The sequence below is a fragment of the Melanerpes formicivorus genome, unplaced genomic scaffold (assembly GCF_026170545.1).
Source record: "Melanerpes formicivorus ecotype bairdi unplaced genomic scaffold, bMelFor1.0.p_v2 SCAF_25, whole genome shotgun sequence".
Lineage (NCBI taxonomy): Eukaryota > Metazoa > Chordata > Aves > Piciformes > Picidae > Melanerpes > Melanerpes formicivorus.
The window spans coordinates 2,700,160-2,715,121 of NW_027142377.1; the positions used below are offsets into that span (position 1 = coordinate 2,700,160).

Consider the following 14,962-nt stretch of genomic DNA (forward strand, 5'->3'; position numbering starts at 1 on the left):
CAAAAGGAGACTGAAATCACTGTGATGGTCTTTAATGTGGGCAAAACAATGCAGGGCAGTGGTTTGCAATTCTTCTTCCCAACGGTTTAGGGGAATGGCTGGTCAAAGCTGGTTCCCACAGGAAGCTCCTGGTGGCTTTATCTCTGTGGTAGGAGAGCTCCTGCTAAGCCACCCCTAGCAAAAGCAACAAAAAGAAGCACCAAGGAGCTCTTTGTGGACTTTCCCATTGCATTTTGCAAGCATGATGTGGTTTAACTCACGCTCAGACTTCTTCTTTTACTGGTTTAATACTGTGGCATACACAATTTTATTATTCTTTTTCTCACTCATAAAAAACGTAAGGTCTGGTTATGAGGCTCAGCCATGATTAAACCTTGATGGGAGAAGTTTTCCAAATGGTTTTTAACTAAGCTTTCAGATGAGCAAAACCACAAGAAAAGTTCTTCTAACGCTCTTGAGACAGGCTCCAAGCCATGGCTTTGAGCCTCCTGATTTCAGCTGCGTGAGGACTGTGCACAGAAGAGACCAGGGCACATCTGATCCCTTTCCTTCTTCTCTTTTACTCCAAATTCTTTGGAATATTCCTTTCCCAAACCATCATTGCAAGGCTAACTGAGGCAAAGAGCTACAAAACAACACCAGGAGAGTGTGGCTGCAGATGGCTATTTTGAAAAACAACTGTACCTCTTTTTTCCCCCCGCTTTGCTTTCCAAAGATCTGCTTTTCATTGTTCGGGGGGAATTTTCAGTAGTCCAGTAATTACAGTTTAACAAGATGTTTGCTGTAAATGGTCAGGCCTAGCTGGAGAAAACAGGATTATAAATTCAATTACTGTAAAGCTATGACCTCGCCTTGACCCCCTCAGACTTTGCATAAAGAGAGGGGTGGGGGGAGGGAAAGCCCACCAAGAAATGACTAGGAGGAATGCGTGGCTCTGAAGTCCCCAGCAGTGTGACTTAGCGGTGATAAAACTCCAGACGTTCCCTCATTTGATGGGGTTCTGCCATCACAGTTCATTATCTTAATAGTGGGCATTAAAAGGGAATTAGGTTTGCAAGAGGTAGGAGCAGGTTTTGATAAAAAAGAAAAAAAAAAAAAAGGGGGAAAAAAAAGGGAGGAAAAAGAGAAGTCGGAGGACATAAGGCAGAAATGGCACTAATGAGGGGGAGGTAGCAGATGCCCTCATGAGCATCTCGCCGGCTTCACCCAGGTTTTTTTGTGTGCCCCATTCTGAATTGAGAAGAGCGTTGCCGGTATTGTTTCCTGAAAACTCGGCTAATTCCCCCATGAAAAGATGAAATGGAAGTGTCCGACTGTGGTAAAAAAGCAGGCAAACATAAATCAGCTTAGAAACCCCAAGCTCGTGCTCTCAAAGGTCAGGAGGGTTAGAGAGGTTCTGCTGGATTTGCATCCCCGCACAGCCCGACGAAGCGCGGCCGTGGCGGGGCGAGAGGGCCTGGGGATGGGTGGAAGTCAACCCCTTCGATAACTGTCTGCTTTCCTCTGGTTTTAATCTTTTTTCTTTTTTCTTTTTTTTTTTTTTGTCTGTTGCAGGTTTATTAATGCTAGAAGAAGAATAGTTCAGCCCATGATAGACCAGTCCAATCGAGCAGGCAAGTACCCAATAGTAACCGTATTCGAGTCCACGCAGGCAAAACCCGATCCTCAAGCCATTCACCGGGAGGTCCATTACCTGGTAAATAAATGAGAAATGAATGCTGGGAGCGATTGACAATTAAAATACAACCAGCTTTGTTTCATTACAACCCTAATCATTTTAACATGATTAAAACATTTGAGGAGGGGGGGGGAAAAAAAAGGCATTGAAAATTCAGATCAAAACTAAACCAATCCGCTCCGTGACCGGACTTTCCGTACATGCTTGGAATTAAAGTTATTTGGAGTTGGTTTTTTATTATTTATTTTTTTTTTAAGTAGTTGTTTGGAGTTTTCCTTCCCAGCTCTTTCTGCTCCTGTGACCACTCCCTGGTGCATGGCTTGGTGTGGAATTGCTGTAAACTTTATTACCTGTCAAAAGGGCAGAGGGGTCAGAATCGCTTGTGGGACTCAGTAAAGTTCAAAGACATTCAATGAGGTAGAGCTTTATGTGCTTTAATAACCCAAGGCAGCTTACTTTGAAGCCAGCTTTTAATGTACAGTTAAAACCTGGAGCTCAGGTAGTGCTACTCATATAGGGTCCTTTTGTCCCTTGTCTCTTCTTTTTAGTAGCTGTCTTTTGGGATCGATGAGCATTTGGGACTTTCTTCAGGGGAATTTATTTCATTAAAAAAAGGGATTTAAGCTTTCCCAAGCTGGTTCTATCTGGGATCTTGGCTCGCAGCTCTGTGTGGGTATTTCCCAGCGATGGAGAGTTTGTTCCTCCCAGATGGTTTTGTTCTTCCGAATCTTGATGCCAAACTATCCAAATCCATCGTTGTCCAAGATGCCTTTGGGCCACACTTCCCCCTCGAGTGCATTCGATTATTTTGTCATTAGAGGTAAATATCTGGCACGAACATGTTCAGGTCCCATTCTTAGAAAGGCACAGGGGCGTAATTTAACACACTGAGGTTTCAGTGTGACTATTCCAGCCATAAAATCCAGCTCCTATCCAGGTCTTTGCATTGACGTCAGCAGCGGCAGCAGCTGGAGCCGGGGCTCCTCGCATCTTGAGAGTTCGGATGGCTAACTTCATTTCCAAGCTCCTAGTAGGAAATGAAGCCAAAACTAAGCAAGCTTGTCAGCCCAGCTGCTAAATCGGAGCATGAGATGTTTCACCCTCTTCTTAGAGCCGACATCAATAGCCATCTCACACAGTCCACGAGTGGGGGGGGGGGGGGGGGGGGGGGGGGTGTCTTGACACTGTGAGAAGAGGTGACCCTTTTGGCTGTTGCTAAAGAGCACTGTTTCTACACTTTTCCAGTAAGTCAAGGAACACCCTATAACCCCGATGGGCAGCCGATGGGAGGCTTCGTGATGGACGGCCAACAGCACATGGGCATCCGAGCGCCAGGTAAGCCCCCAGGGCAGCGCCATCTACCAAGGGGTGACCTTGGGCACGCCCACTGCAGGGAATCACAACCTCTGCCCTCCACTGTCGTCTCAGCTGCCTGCCTTGCCTCACCTGTCTTCTGCTTGCCTTCTACACACTGCTGAGGGAAACCAGGCACCTTCTTGCTCAAGTGGTCCTGGACCCTCTGCTGTGCTGTGTTTTGGAAAGGGGCTTTTGGCGCTATCTGTTGACTTTGCTCATTCTCTGGCATCTTCTTGGATTTTTATCTCCCTCTAGGACCTATGAGTGGAATGGGCATGAATATGGGCATGGAGGGGCAGTGGCACTACATGTAACCTTCACCTAGGTAACCAATGGCAAAGCCAGGGGGAAGTAAGTACAAACTGGGTCTTTGTTCTCACTTTGTCCGAGGGATATTTGTCTCCTTGCATTTCTCCATGTTCTCCCTGCCCATAGCCTCATGCTTGTTCCTTCCTTTCCATCCATCCATCCATTCATCCATCCATCCCTCCATCCTTTGCCTGGGCTCCTTTTGGGTTTCTCTCCCTCTGGTTCAGCTCAGGCTTTCAAAGCTCTACAAACCCCTCGCACGCAGGCGCGCGCCCGCGCACCACCGCCGCCTTACATCGCTGCCGCCGCCGCCACCGCCACCATACATTGATGCTATTATCCATCCCTGAGCACATGACAAAACAAGAAGCAGCGGGGGGGAAGGTGGGGAGGGGGGTGGGGGGGAGCCCGGTCGTCTTGGCAACAGACTGATTTGCAAAATGTAAGCGGTCTGCAGCAGCACGGGGAGAGGAAAGAGCGTGTCCCCAAAGTGTCATAAATCTGTCTAACCGCAGTTGATGCATGAGTTACATTTCTCCTGCTAACCTGCGAGACACCCGGGGAGGAAAAAAAAAAAACCAAAGAAGGAAAAAAGAGAGAGACTTCTCCTAGGTGTAGAGAATAAATAAATAAATAAATAAATAAATAAATAAATAAAAAATAAGAAAGAAAATAAAATTATTAAGTAAGTGAAGAAATAAACGGTGGGCTCCACTTTACTTGCAGTTTGGAAGGGGCTGGATGAAACTTTGATTCATTTTCTTTTTAATTTTGTTGTTGTTGTTGTTGTTTTTAAAGTTTATTTCTCTTTGTCTGTCCCTCGTAATGGGATTACGTGTGGCGAAGGAAAAAGAGAGAATACAAAATAGAGGTGTACGCAGCAGGCTATGGAGCTTAGCCCAGGCTAATTGACTATATCCAAATTAAGTATGCCATCACTTGCAGTGTGACAAATGGATTTGACTTATTCAGTATACAAAAATAGAGATCATTAATGCAATCTTCAGTGGCAGGCCTCGCAAAGAAAGCCTAGAAAAACTGTCCCAGTTTCTTTTTATTTCCCCCCCCCCCCCCCCTTCTCTTGTCTTTTTAGAGGGGAAAAACACATTATACAAATTTTCCTTGTTTTTTCCTTTCCTTTTTTTTTCCCTTTAGTAAAAGAGTAAAGGAGTTTGAAACACTGAGGCAGCAGTACCGTGTTTAAATGGTGCCTGCTTCTGTTCCTCTTGCTCTGTTGCTGGAGTTAAAAGCAGTTATACCAGCATATAACATAGGGCTCGAAGTTCCCCCCAGTGCGTTTCTGAGTCGTCTTCGCCGGGTGCGAGCCCAAACAAAGTTTTAACAATTAGTTGTGAAAACATTCCTCGGAGCTTGGGAATGCAACAGCCCTTATTACCTCATCCTGGAAATTTCTAGCTTAGTTAATTTAAATATTGTTTCTTAGTTTCTGGGTCAATTAAATTTAAACGATGTATTTTATGCTTCGTGACCAATTAAATTAATAGGTTATTACCAAAAAGAAAAAAAAGAAAAAGAGGAAATATTATCATCTTTTTTGATTAAAGAGCTGTGAGTACAGTATATTTTATAAGCAATTTTCATTAGTTCAAAACTGTTCCTTTAGGCTAGATTAAGCAGCTATTCATTGCGAGAGCCTTGAGACCTGATTCCAAGGTGTTCGGCGCATTCACAGCGCGCTCTTACTTAGAACTAAAGCCAATTGAACCTACTTAGTGATAGCGTATGCCTTTCACCCTTGATGATTATGGAGCTTATAGCTTGGCGAAACAATACACCTGTCAGTTCCCATCAGCTCCAGCAATCCAAGCAGAAGGCAGAGGCCCACAGAAAGCAGGAGGTTTTATTGTTTTAGGTCCAATTTCCACACACACACACCCCCCACTCCTTATTGTTCGCCCAAACCCACTGAAAGGTTTCACTGAGCTGTGCATCTGATTTTATTTTTTATTTATTTAACTGGTTTTTTTTTGACAGAAGTGAGCAGGGGGAAAGAATTAATTGATAACTAGTATTGATTTTATATATATATATTATATATATATATATAGTTGTTCATCTGATCTTATTTCTTTATTTTTGGACAGAAGTGAGCAGGGGAAAGAATTCATTGATAACTAGTATTGATTTTATATATATATATATACATTAGGGTGTTTGAAAATACAGGCTTGATTTAACAGTCATCTTTTGTTCAGCAATGTCTGTACCCATTGGAAAGTGTCGGTTTGAACAGCACAAATATGTGTGACAGGTTCCAACTGATGGGGCTCAAGAGCTAAATAAGTAACTGCTGATAAACCTCATCACCGATTTCATCCATCTTTCCTCCTTAACTACTATGGGTTCCCCAACTTGTATTCCCAGCACACTTTCGTTTTGTTTTGTACTTGTATTCTCACCACACTTTCAGAAGCAGGGAGATGAAGGCAGGTAGTTGAGGCAAGCCCATGAGGGATGGAGCTCACCTGAAAGCCCTCACACAGCTTTCTGGCTTGCTACCACCACCCCATGTGACATCAGTCATCATCACGCTAGCTTGCCTTCAGTGTGCTCCCAGATCACAAGCATCTTCCATTGCATGTGTTCCTAACCACCAAAGTAGAAATAGAGTAGAAGTCTGTATTCAGAGGAAGGAGGATGTTCTTGGGTTGGTTTTTTTTGGCCCGGGAATCGTTCCCATTGCCATCATTGTGAATCCATGAATGGACTTGGATCCCACAATGGCAACTGTGCTCATGTGCCCACGACTCCAGTTCCCACCTTTGGGTGGGAGGGAGTCGAGTAGAGGAGCGTCGTGGCCTGATGTTGGTAGCTGATCCCCACCACTGACCTCCACCTCTTTTTCTCTCCACAGGGCTGCAAAGTATGCCAGGGGATTATGTGTCTCGGGGTAGTCCAATGGGTATGAACATGGGACAGCCAAGCTATACCCCACCCCAGATGCCCCCCCATCCCGCTCAGCTGCGTCATGGCCCCCCCATGCATACCTACATTCCTGGACACCCTCACCACCCAGCGATGATGATGCATGGAGGACCACCCCACCCTGGAATGCCCATGTCAGCATCAAGCCCCACAATGCTTCATACCGGCGAGCCGGCAGTGAGCGGACAAGTGATGGACATTCATGCTCAGTAGCTTAAGGCAGTCTGCAGCGATGGTAGAGTTTTCAAACATTGTCTTTCTGCAACGACTTAACGGAGTTCTTGGCGTCAACTTTGGACCAAGGGACGTTCTGATTTCTTCGCAGGGACCCTGAAAAACACACAAACAAAAACAAACAAAAACAAAACAAACAAAAACAAAACAAAACAAAGAAAAACAAAACAAACAAAAACAAAACAAAACAAAGAAAAACAAAACAAAAAAAATCACAAAAGAAAGAATTAAAAAAAAATTTAAAAAGAAAAAGGAAAAAAAAAAAATCAAAGAGAAAAGGAAGAAGAAAAGCAGGAAAACACCAACCGAAGGCAACTTCCGGGGACATGCTAAATAGCTATATAAGACATTAAGAGAACAAAGAGTGAACTATTGTAAAATGCTATTATACTGTTATCCATATTACGTTGTTTCTTATAGATTTTTTAAAAAAAAAAAATGTGAAATTTTTCCACACTATGTGTGTTGTTTCCATAGCTCTTCACTTCCTCCAGAAGCCTCCTTACATTCGAAGAAGAAGCCTTACACTTTGACCCTGCAAATGACAGAAAGGGCTTATTTGCAGGATTTTTAGAGCATTAAAATAACTATGTCAGGCAGAAGAATCTTTCTTCTATCCTAGGATTTCAGCCATGCACACTCTCTATCTCTCTCTCTCTCCTCTCTCCTCCTCCCCTCTCTCTGTCTGTCTTTTTTCCCCTTTCTCCCCCCTTTCTCCCCATCTCTCTCCATCTCTCTCTTTCTCTCTCTCTCTCTCTTTCTCTTTCTAGCCTGGGGCGTGAATTTGCATGTCTAATTCATTTACTCACCATATTTGAATTGGCCTGAACAGATGTAAATCGGGAAGGATGGGAAAAACTGCAGTCATCAACAATGATTAATCAGCTGTTGCAGGCAGTGTCTTAAGGAGACTGGTAGAAGGAAGCATGGAAACGGAAAGGCAGTGTATTTGAAGCCTAATTGTCACATCAGAGCGTCCTTGTCCCCATGCAGCAACCACCACCTTGTGCATCACTTCCTGTTTTATGCAGCTCGAAACATGGACTGAAGATTTATTTTTGAATATGTTGACTTTTCTTTCTGGGCAAGACATCGGTCATGTGTGCATTTGTTTGTTTGTTTATTTTTATTTTATTGATTTCCCCCCTCCCCCCCCCCCCCCCCCCCATAGTCCCATCATGGAGCATTTATGTATACATTGTAAATAAATTTTGTGCAAAAAGGACTGGAAAAATGATCTGTATTATTGCAATTTTTTGTAAAAGTAGCAGTTTGGTATGAGTTGGCATGCATACAGATTTACTAAGTGGGATAAGCTAATTATACTTTTTGTTGTGGTTAAACAAATGCTTGTTGATAGCCTTTTTCTATCAAGAAACCAAGGAGCTAATTATTATTAATAATAATCATTGCACACTGAGTCTTAGAGTTTCTGATTGAAACAGTTTGGATTGTATAATAACTCAAAGCCCAGTTGTAGTAGTTTGAGTGCAGTAATGAAATCTGAATCTAAAATAAAAACAAATTATTTTTTGTCATGGTGACTCCACTGCTTGCAAAATCTGTTTCCTGGCCCCCGCCCCCCCCCCACCGCTCCCTACAGTATCTGTAGCCACTCCATCCAAAACTAGGAGCAGAGCAGCTACAAAATGCTGCTAGCCCTGGAGATGTGCCTTGTCATTTGCTTTTTAAATACTGGCTTTGTAGTTCAAAGAATGTAGAAGTCAATGCTGTTTAAAGAGACTTCCTCAGAACTGTAAATTGTCAGGGTGGGAAATGTTGCCTGTTAATAAATGGAATATCAGGGCATTATCGGGCAGGAATCTGTCATTAGGATCATCCTGTTCCCCCTGCCCCTGCTCCAAAGCCCAATTCTTTGAGCTCAAATTCTTTGAAGCACTGATCTATCCCATTTCTTTCTGGAACTGGAGATACTAAGGAAGGAGGCAAATACAACTTGGAAAACACATCCTGGGCAATACTGATCTGTAAAGAAAGGGAGATCCTAGTGCAAGGGGCTGCTGGAGCTCTGCAAGCAGGGGCTGGTGCAGGCCGTGCTCTCCTCATTAACCAATTTTCTGGCCCAGCTGTACTTTCTGCGCCACAGCCACTCAGTCAAACAGCACCCAAGAGCCTAGGCAGGCTGTGAGACCTCTTTGCTCTAAAGCAAACCAGAGGTAGGTAGGTAAGTAGGTAGATAGCTAGATGCAATTTGAGATATTGTATATGTATTTTTATATAAGAGTTGTCTGGAAAATTACACAAATAATTAAGGCAAAGCTGTGCAACGAGAACGAGCCACTGTCCCAGGGATCCTGAGAGTCCCCCAGGTGCGTTCCAGAGCAGGTAAGGCGGAGGGCAGGGCAGAATTCAGCAAGCTGCCGAGCTGGAGGCTTCTCCCCACTTCATTTTAGAACTCCTCCATCCTCCCCCCTCCTCCCGCCCCCCCCCCCCCCCCCCCCCCCCTTTTTTTTTTCCCCCTTAGTAACTCTGTAAGGGGCTGGGGGGGGGAGTGCACAAGGAGGTGGGGAGGGAGTGTTGGTTTTCGTCTTCTTTTTTTCCCCCCCTTTCCCATTGTTTTTAAAGGGCTGCTGTAGCACCAAAGAGGCTGCACATTCCAGCTCCTACTTTGTAAACCTGGAATAATGGCACTTTTCTGACAAAATATGAATAAACAGGGCTTGCTTTTTGCCTTTTATTTTGCCCCTTTTTTTTTCCTTCCTTTTCTATTTTTTCCTTTCCCTGCCTCTATTTCCATACTTCCCTCCCCCCCCCCCCCCCCCCCCTTTTTTTAGGTGTTTTTGGTTGCTTTTTTTGGTTGCTTGGTTGGTTGTTTTTTTTCTCCTCCGTTTTTTTTTCTCATCATCTTCTTTTGGCATTCTTTTTTTCTCCTCTTTTTTTTTTTTGTTTTTCTTTTCTTTTTCTTTTTTTCTTTTCTTTCTCTGTTTTTCTTTTCCTTTTTTTTTCTTTTCCACTTCTTTTTTTTTTTCCTCCTTTTTTGTTTTTTTTTAATGTTTCTTGAAAGACAAAAACAAACCGCCCTCTTGCATGTGAAGGCACACGTGTCCCTTCCTTCTCCTCAGAGAAGTGGGGCACAGACCTTTCCTCCACTGGACCTTTTTTGTTTCCTGGGGGGGGGGGGGGAGGAGTTGGGGGGGTAGAGGGAGAAGGGGGGGGGGGACAGATTTCAAATTAAACCCACTATTCTACCCCAAGACATTTAAATCAGCTGTAATTATAAGACATTCCAAATGAAGAATATGCCTTGACAATATTTTTATTGTTATTGTTCATCGCATGATGTTAGGCAGCTTCAGAGGCACAGGAAAGAGAAGTAAACGGGTTACAAATAGGGAATTATCCCTCGTTTAGCATTAAAATTCATTTAGATAAAATTGCCACAAACATTTAAATGGGGAGATTAGTTCCCCCTCACGCCTTATTGCACTCTCTCAATGGCTCCGTTAAGAACATTTTACACGTTGGAAATTCCGCCTTTTCGGGCTGCTCGCTGTTTCCTAGCTACCCTCCTTTCACCGCACCGGGGGAGGACCGGGGCGGGGGGGGGGGGAGGGTAGGGAGGAGATAGGGCCCGGGGGAGGCCTCGTCCTCCTCCTCCCGAGCCTCCCAGCCTTTCCCCAGGCCTTGCTAAAGCTGTGCGGGGTTACGCGGAGCTGCGCGGAATTCTCGCTGTCCTGCCGCTGCCCACAGCAGAGGAGGAGGAAGAGGAGGAGGAAGAGGAGGAGGAAGAAGAGGAGGAGGAAAGCCGGCTTCGACTGCCATCTCTTGGGGGGCTCAGGAGAGTGCCGCGGGGGTGGGGGATTTGGGGGAAGTTCCGCCGCCGTCCGCGCAGCACCCGCGGGCCTGAAGTTTGTGCAACCCCCAAATCCCCACCTGCCCCGCGGTGAGGCTTTATTCTGCATACCCCAAACCCCTACTCCCCTACTCCTTTCTTTTTTTTTTTTTCTTTTTCCCCTTTTCCCCTTGAAGCAAACGCAATTTTTGACTTCTCCTTTTTCTTTTTCATGCTCTTCTCCCGTCCCCCGAGCGCAGCATCCCGCGGAACTGGCTGCGTACAGTGCCGCGTAAGGTGGGCGTGATGCATGGCTCCCTCCACAGGGCTGAGGTGTGTATATGAGGGGAGGGGGGCACAGACTCCTCGGGACGCGATTTGTGCGCGTTGCTTGTGTGGGGAGGCACCAGCGCCGACCCCACGAGGGTTTGAGGATTTTTTTCGAAGGGTAGAACCCACCCCCCGCAAGCAAACCACGCGGGGCACACCAAGCAGCGCCCCCCTCGCTCCACCCCCAGGAGCTCCCCTCATGCCCCGCCATGACTTCCGCAGCCACAGGTACTTTTCTGGGCTAAGAAACCTGCGCTTTTCGGACACGAGATGAATTATTTACACACGTACACACACATGATGTTGTTGCGGTGCTGCCGGTGCCTGGCTCCGGGCGTCCTAAACACGCTTGGAAAACTAAGAGGTGTTTGCCATCCCCCCCGGGATGATAAAAATATATATATACATTGGGAAAGAAAAAGAAAAAAGTCAAGCAGCGTTTCTCGAGGGCCGGGAGGAGGCTGGTGCCGGGGCGGCCGGTGCGGAGGCGGTCACGGTCACGCGTGGGGAGGGGTCGTTGCCGCTGCATCCCTGAGGTGGTTGCTCCGCTTTGGGACGAGCTGCTGCTCCTGCTGCTGCTGCTTTGTGTGTGACAGCCAGCAAACCTTCCCCGGCCCTTTAATGCGTGTGGAAATCACGGCGTGCCTGTGTGGCAGCTGCTTCTAAAGCCCCAACTTAACTCTTTTGGAAAAGATTGGGGGGGGGGGGGGGGGGGGGAGGGGAGAGGGAGGGGGTGAAGGGGAAAGAGTGAAAGGCAAAAGAAAGACTGGAGTTTTTTTCTTTCTTTTTCTTTTTTTTTTTTTTCCCCCTTTGGTGCCATTTTGGATGTCATCTGTTACCGTGGTGACTGTGCTCAGCCCCCAAAGCCCCTGGATTGTTAGGGAAGAAAAAAAAAAAAAAAAGGAGGGGGGGAAAAAAAAAGCCATGCTATTTCTGCACCGTCATTTATCACTGTCACCGCATAATGATTCCCCTCGCAGCTCCTTATTGATGTTTGTAATTGCATTATCTCATAAAGGGAGGGGGTGGCGGGCTGGGATGATCAATGGAGCCGCGCCGTGCATGCCGGGGTCAGGGGGGCTGCGGGAGGCAGCGCCCCCCCCCACCCCCCCCGGACCTCTCTCCCACCCACCCACCCACCTTTTCCCGGTCCCCGCCTGGCAGACAAGTCCTGGGCACCGCCCGGCAGTCGGGCTGCAGGTCAAAGGGAGCTCCGGGGAGGAGCACATCCCCCTGGGACACCCCAGTTTAGGGGAGAAGGAAAAGAAAAAAGCAAAACCAAGAAAGGCCCCAAGGAGGGAAAAAATAAAGTGGGTCTGATAGCATTTAGGTGGGAGAAAAAAAAAAAAAAACCCACTCGATAAATTCTTTCCCAGCCCACCACCGCATACCAAAGGGTTTGGCCGGGTACCTGCCTGCCGAGTTCTGCGCTGGGGCTCCGGGGGGGGGGGGGCTCCGTTCCCTGCAGCATCCCCCTCTAGGTCCCCCGCAGTGCAGAGGGGCGACCACCTCGAGGGACAGGCCTGGCACTGGGGAGCCCTGCCAGGGACCATCCCGGGGGTGGCAGGATGGGGATGGATATTCCCCCCTCACCCTGAGGAGGGAAAGGAGAAGGACGTAGCAAAACGGTTTGTTGCCCGCATTTGGTTGGGTTTTTAGGTGTTACTTTGCACGGCGGCGAAGCGCTCTACGGAGAGGGCAGCGCTGCTAAAACACCCCAAAATCTCAGCAGCCAACGGTGTTGTTTTTCCCTCTCCCCTTGCTCTATACAGATTATCAACGAAGTAAAGATGAATTCCTTCTCTTCCCTCGTCCCCCCTTTACTTCTCGCCTCCCAAAATGAACTCCATCTGCTGAGCTCGAAAGTTAAAAGAATTACTTAGTTAAAAGAATTCTTTTTTCCCGTCCACTTTCCCAGACGATGATCTAGTGCACCCCCAAACCAGGAATTTGGGGGGAACTAAAGACGAGCCGAAAGACGCCGCAAGCCATCGCAGGCAGCCTTGAAGCCTCCCTTTAACGCGCAGCGCTAAACCGAGCGCAGCCAGCAAAACCTTTCCAGCTCCTTCCCCACACTGATCATCTTCCCCCCCCATCTCCTCAATGTTTCCCCCTCCTCAATTTTCCCCTGGAAATGTAGAAACGCTTCACTTCGGAAGTAATGCACTTAAAGCCTAAGTGATACTGTTCTTTCTCCTGTATACATATATATATATATATATATAAATAAAAAGCTGTATTTCTCTCTGTATTAAGAAACGCCACGTTCTCTGTTTTTTTTACATAAATAATCCACTTTTCCAAATAAGCTTTTTTATAAGGATTCCAACTGGGAAGTGAAACTGTCGGCACTGGGAGGCAGTGGGACAAGGAGGACACTGCACTTGAAATTTCAAACCTGAACTAATCCAACTTAGCTGTTTGGGTTTGGTGTTTGTTTTTTTTTTGGTGGTGATGGTTGGGTTTTTGTTTCGTTTTTCTTCTTTTCTGCTGTGATAGTTTGCAATCTGGAGTTCCATACTTTAAAAAATAATATGCGGTTTAGTGCCATAGCCCACGGTTAAAAATAGTGGGGGGGTGGGGGGGTGGGGGAATTAGTCTCGTTTCAGAAATTATTTATTTATAGAACGAACATGATTAAAACATAAAACCCACACAAACTGCAGCTCGAACAACTAAAGAAAAAAAGAAGTAAAAAAAAAAAGAACACCGTGATTTACGATTATTAAATCTTTGATTGCCATGTTAATGTTTCTTTTTCTACCTTTCATTTGCATTTTAATCTATCGAATCTTTACAATTTTGCTGCCTCCTACTCGAATGATTGATTACACATCTGAAAGAGGGGGGAAAAAAAAAACCCCACCGCAACCATACAACTAAGCTTTCTAGGCGAGCTTCTCTTTTTTCCTCCCCCCGCCTTCCCTTTTTGCTGGTTAGCTTTCTGAAACCCTCCTCAACAATGTTAATGCAAGCAGGACAAATTAATTATGCTCTTTTAAATGTCAAAGGTATAAATAAAAATGACCCCCCCCTCCTCCCCACATACACACTCCCTCCCTCCTTTTCCCTCTAATTTTTTTACCCTCACCCCAAATGGGAATATTTTTTTCCGAGCCGCTTGTTTTAAAAGCAAGAAGGAATCACCCTGGTAAAATACAATTAAAAGAAACATACGCGCAGCGTCTTGACTGTAAATAAATATTATTGCGTGGACATTTACCTATGGAGTAAGGGAAAATAAACCAACCGGGGAGGCAGGGAAAGGCAGGGAGAGTCAAGGAGCGGAGGTGAGGGCTCCCTGCGCAGCGGCAGCGTTTCCCTTCGCTGCCGAGCCTCAGCTTTGGGGTAGTTCCTCTCCTCCACTCCCCACAAGAAAAAAAAAAGAAAAAAAGAAAAAAAGAAAAAGGTGGTCAGGGCGCAGTCCCTGAGAAGAAAGGAGCACCCCCATGGCTTCCCCCTTCCCTTGCACCCTACGAGCCTGGCTAGGGGGTGGTGGTGGAAAGGCGAAGGGGCGGCGTATTAGCGGAGTGTAGAGGGGTGAGCCACACTTTTAGGGTCCAACCCGCCGGTGATGTGCATCACGGGGATGCCCATGGGGGGACACTTACCCGAAGGCTGCTGATGGGGGACACCCACCCGGAGGATGCGTCCGGGAGGCCACTGATTTGGGGGAATGCCTATAAAAAGACACCCATCCTGGGGATATTCCTCTCCCGGGGGGATGCCCACGGAGAGACACCCGCCCTGGTGAATGCCCACCCAAAGCCAGCACACGGGTAGGGCTGGCACCTGCTGGGGTCGAGAGGCAGGGGTTTTGCGTAGGGAATCAGAGGGAAAAGGAGCGGTAGAGCGGTAGGGGCGGAGGCAGCGGCGCGGAGGCTCCGCACCTGCGGATGGGAAGAGACCAGTGCGGGCCGGCGGGCAGCCAGGGAAGATTTAGAGGTGAAGGACTGGCAGACTGTTAGGAAAGTAATAGTAAGGTGTCCCATATACTACAGTTTTCTTGCGGGGTAGTAACTACTGGATTTATTTATTGCCGAGGCTATATAATAAAGATAATGACCGCAAACTCAAGATAAATGCTTACGCCCATAGCTGGTCAATTCTTTTTTATTTAAGAGGGTGATCTGGCGAGGTGGAAGTCATCTTCTCCCGACCACAAATATCAGTCTTGGTTTCTACCAGGTTATAAACATGACATGCAAATAAAGTAGCTGCTGCCGGGCGCGGGGGGTTTGGGGTGGGAGTGTGGGGAAGTGGTCCTCTTTTACTTTCTCCCTCTCTATTTTCTCACTCTCCCCTTACTTTCTCCC

General features: G+C 46.6%; 2 protein-coding genes across 3 annotated transcripts in view; both read left to right on the forward strand.

The window, feature by feature from the left end:
* Window positions 1-8,061, forward strand: part of MEIS1 (Meis homeobox 1) — a 134,229-nt gene extending 126,168 nt beyond the window's left edge. For both annotated transcript variants that reach the window (XM_068153076.1, XM_068153075.1), the window contains exons 10-12: window positions 1,555-1,613; window positions 2,924-3,013; window positions 6,219-8,061. In XM_068153076.1, coding sequence (XP_068009177.1) covers window positions 1,555-1,613; window positions 2,924-3,013; window positions 6,219-6,502 — 433 coding nt within the window. In that variant the 3' untranslated portion in view covers window positions 6,503-8,061. The remainder of the gene's footprint in view (window positions 1-1,554; window positions 1,614-2,923; window positions 3,014-6,218) is intronic.
* LOC137448456 (tubby-related protein 1-like) lies at window positions 6,522-12,902 on the forward strand. The gene is made up of 4 exons (XM_068152984.1): window positions 6,522-6,596; window positions 10,102-10,427; window positions 10,577-10,649; window positions 12,419-12,902. The coding sequence occupies exons 1-4, from the start codon at window positions 6,522-6,524 to the stop codon at window positions 12,527-12,529; spliced, it is 585 nt and encodes a 194-aa protein (XP_068009085.1). The 3' UTR covers window positions 12,530-12,902.
* Window positions 12,903-14,962: the final 2,060 nt, after the last annotated feature.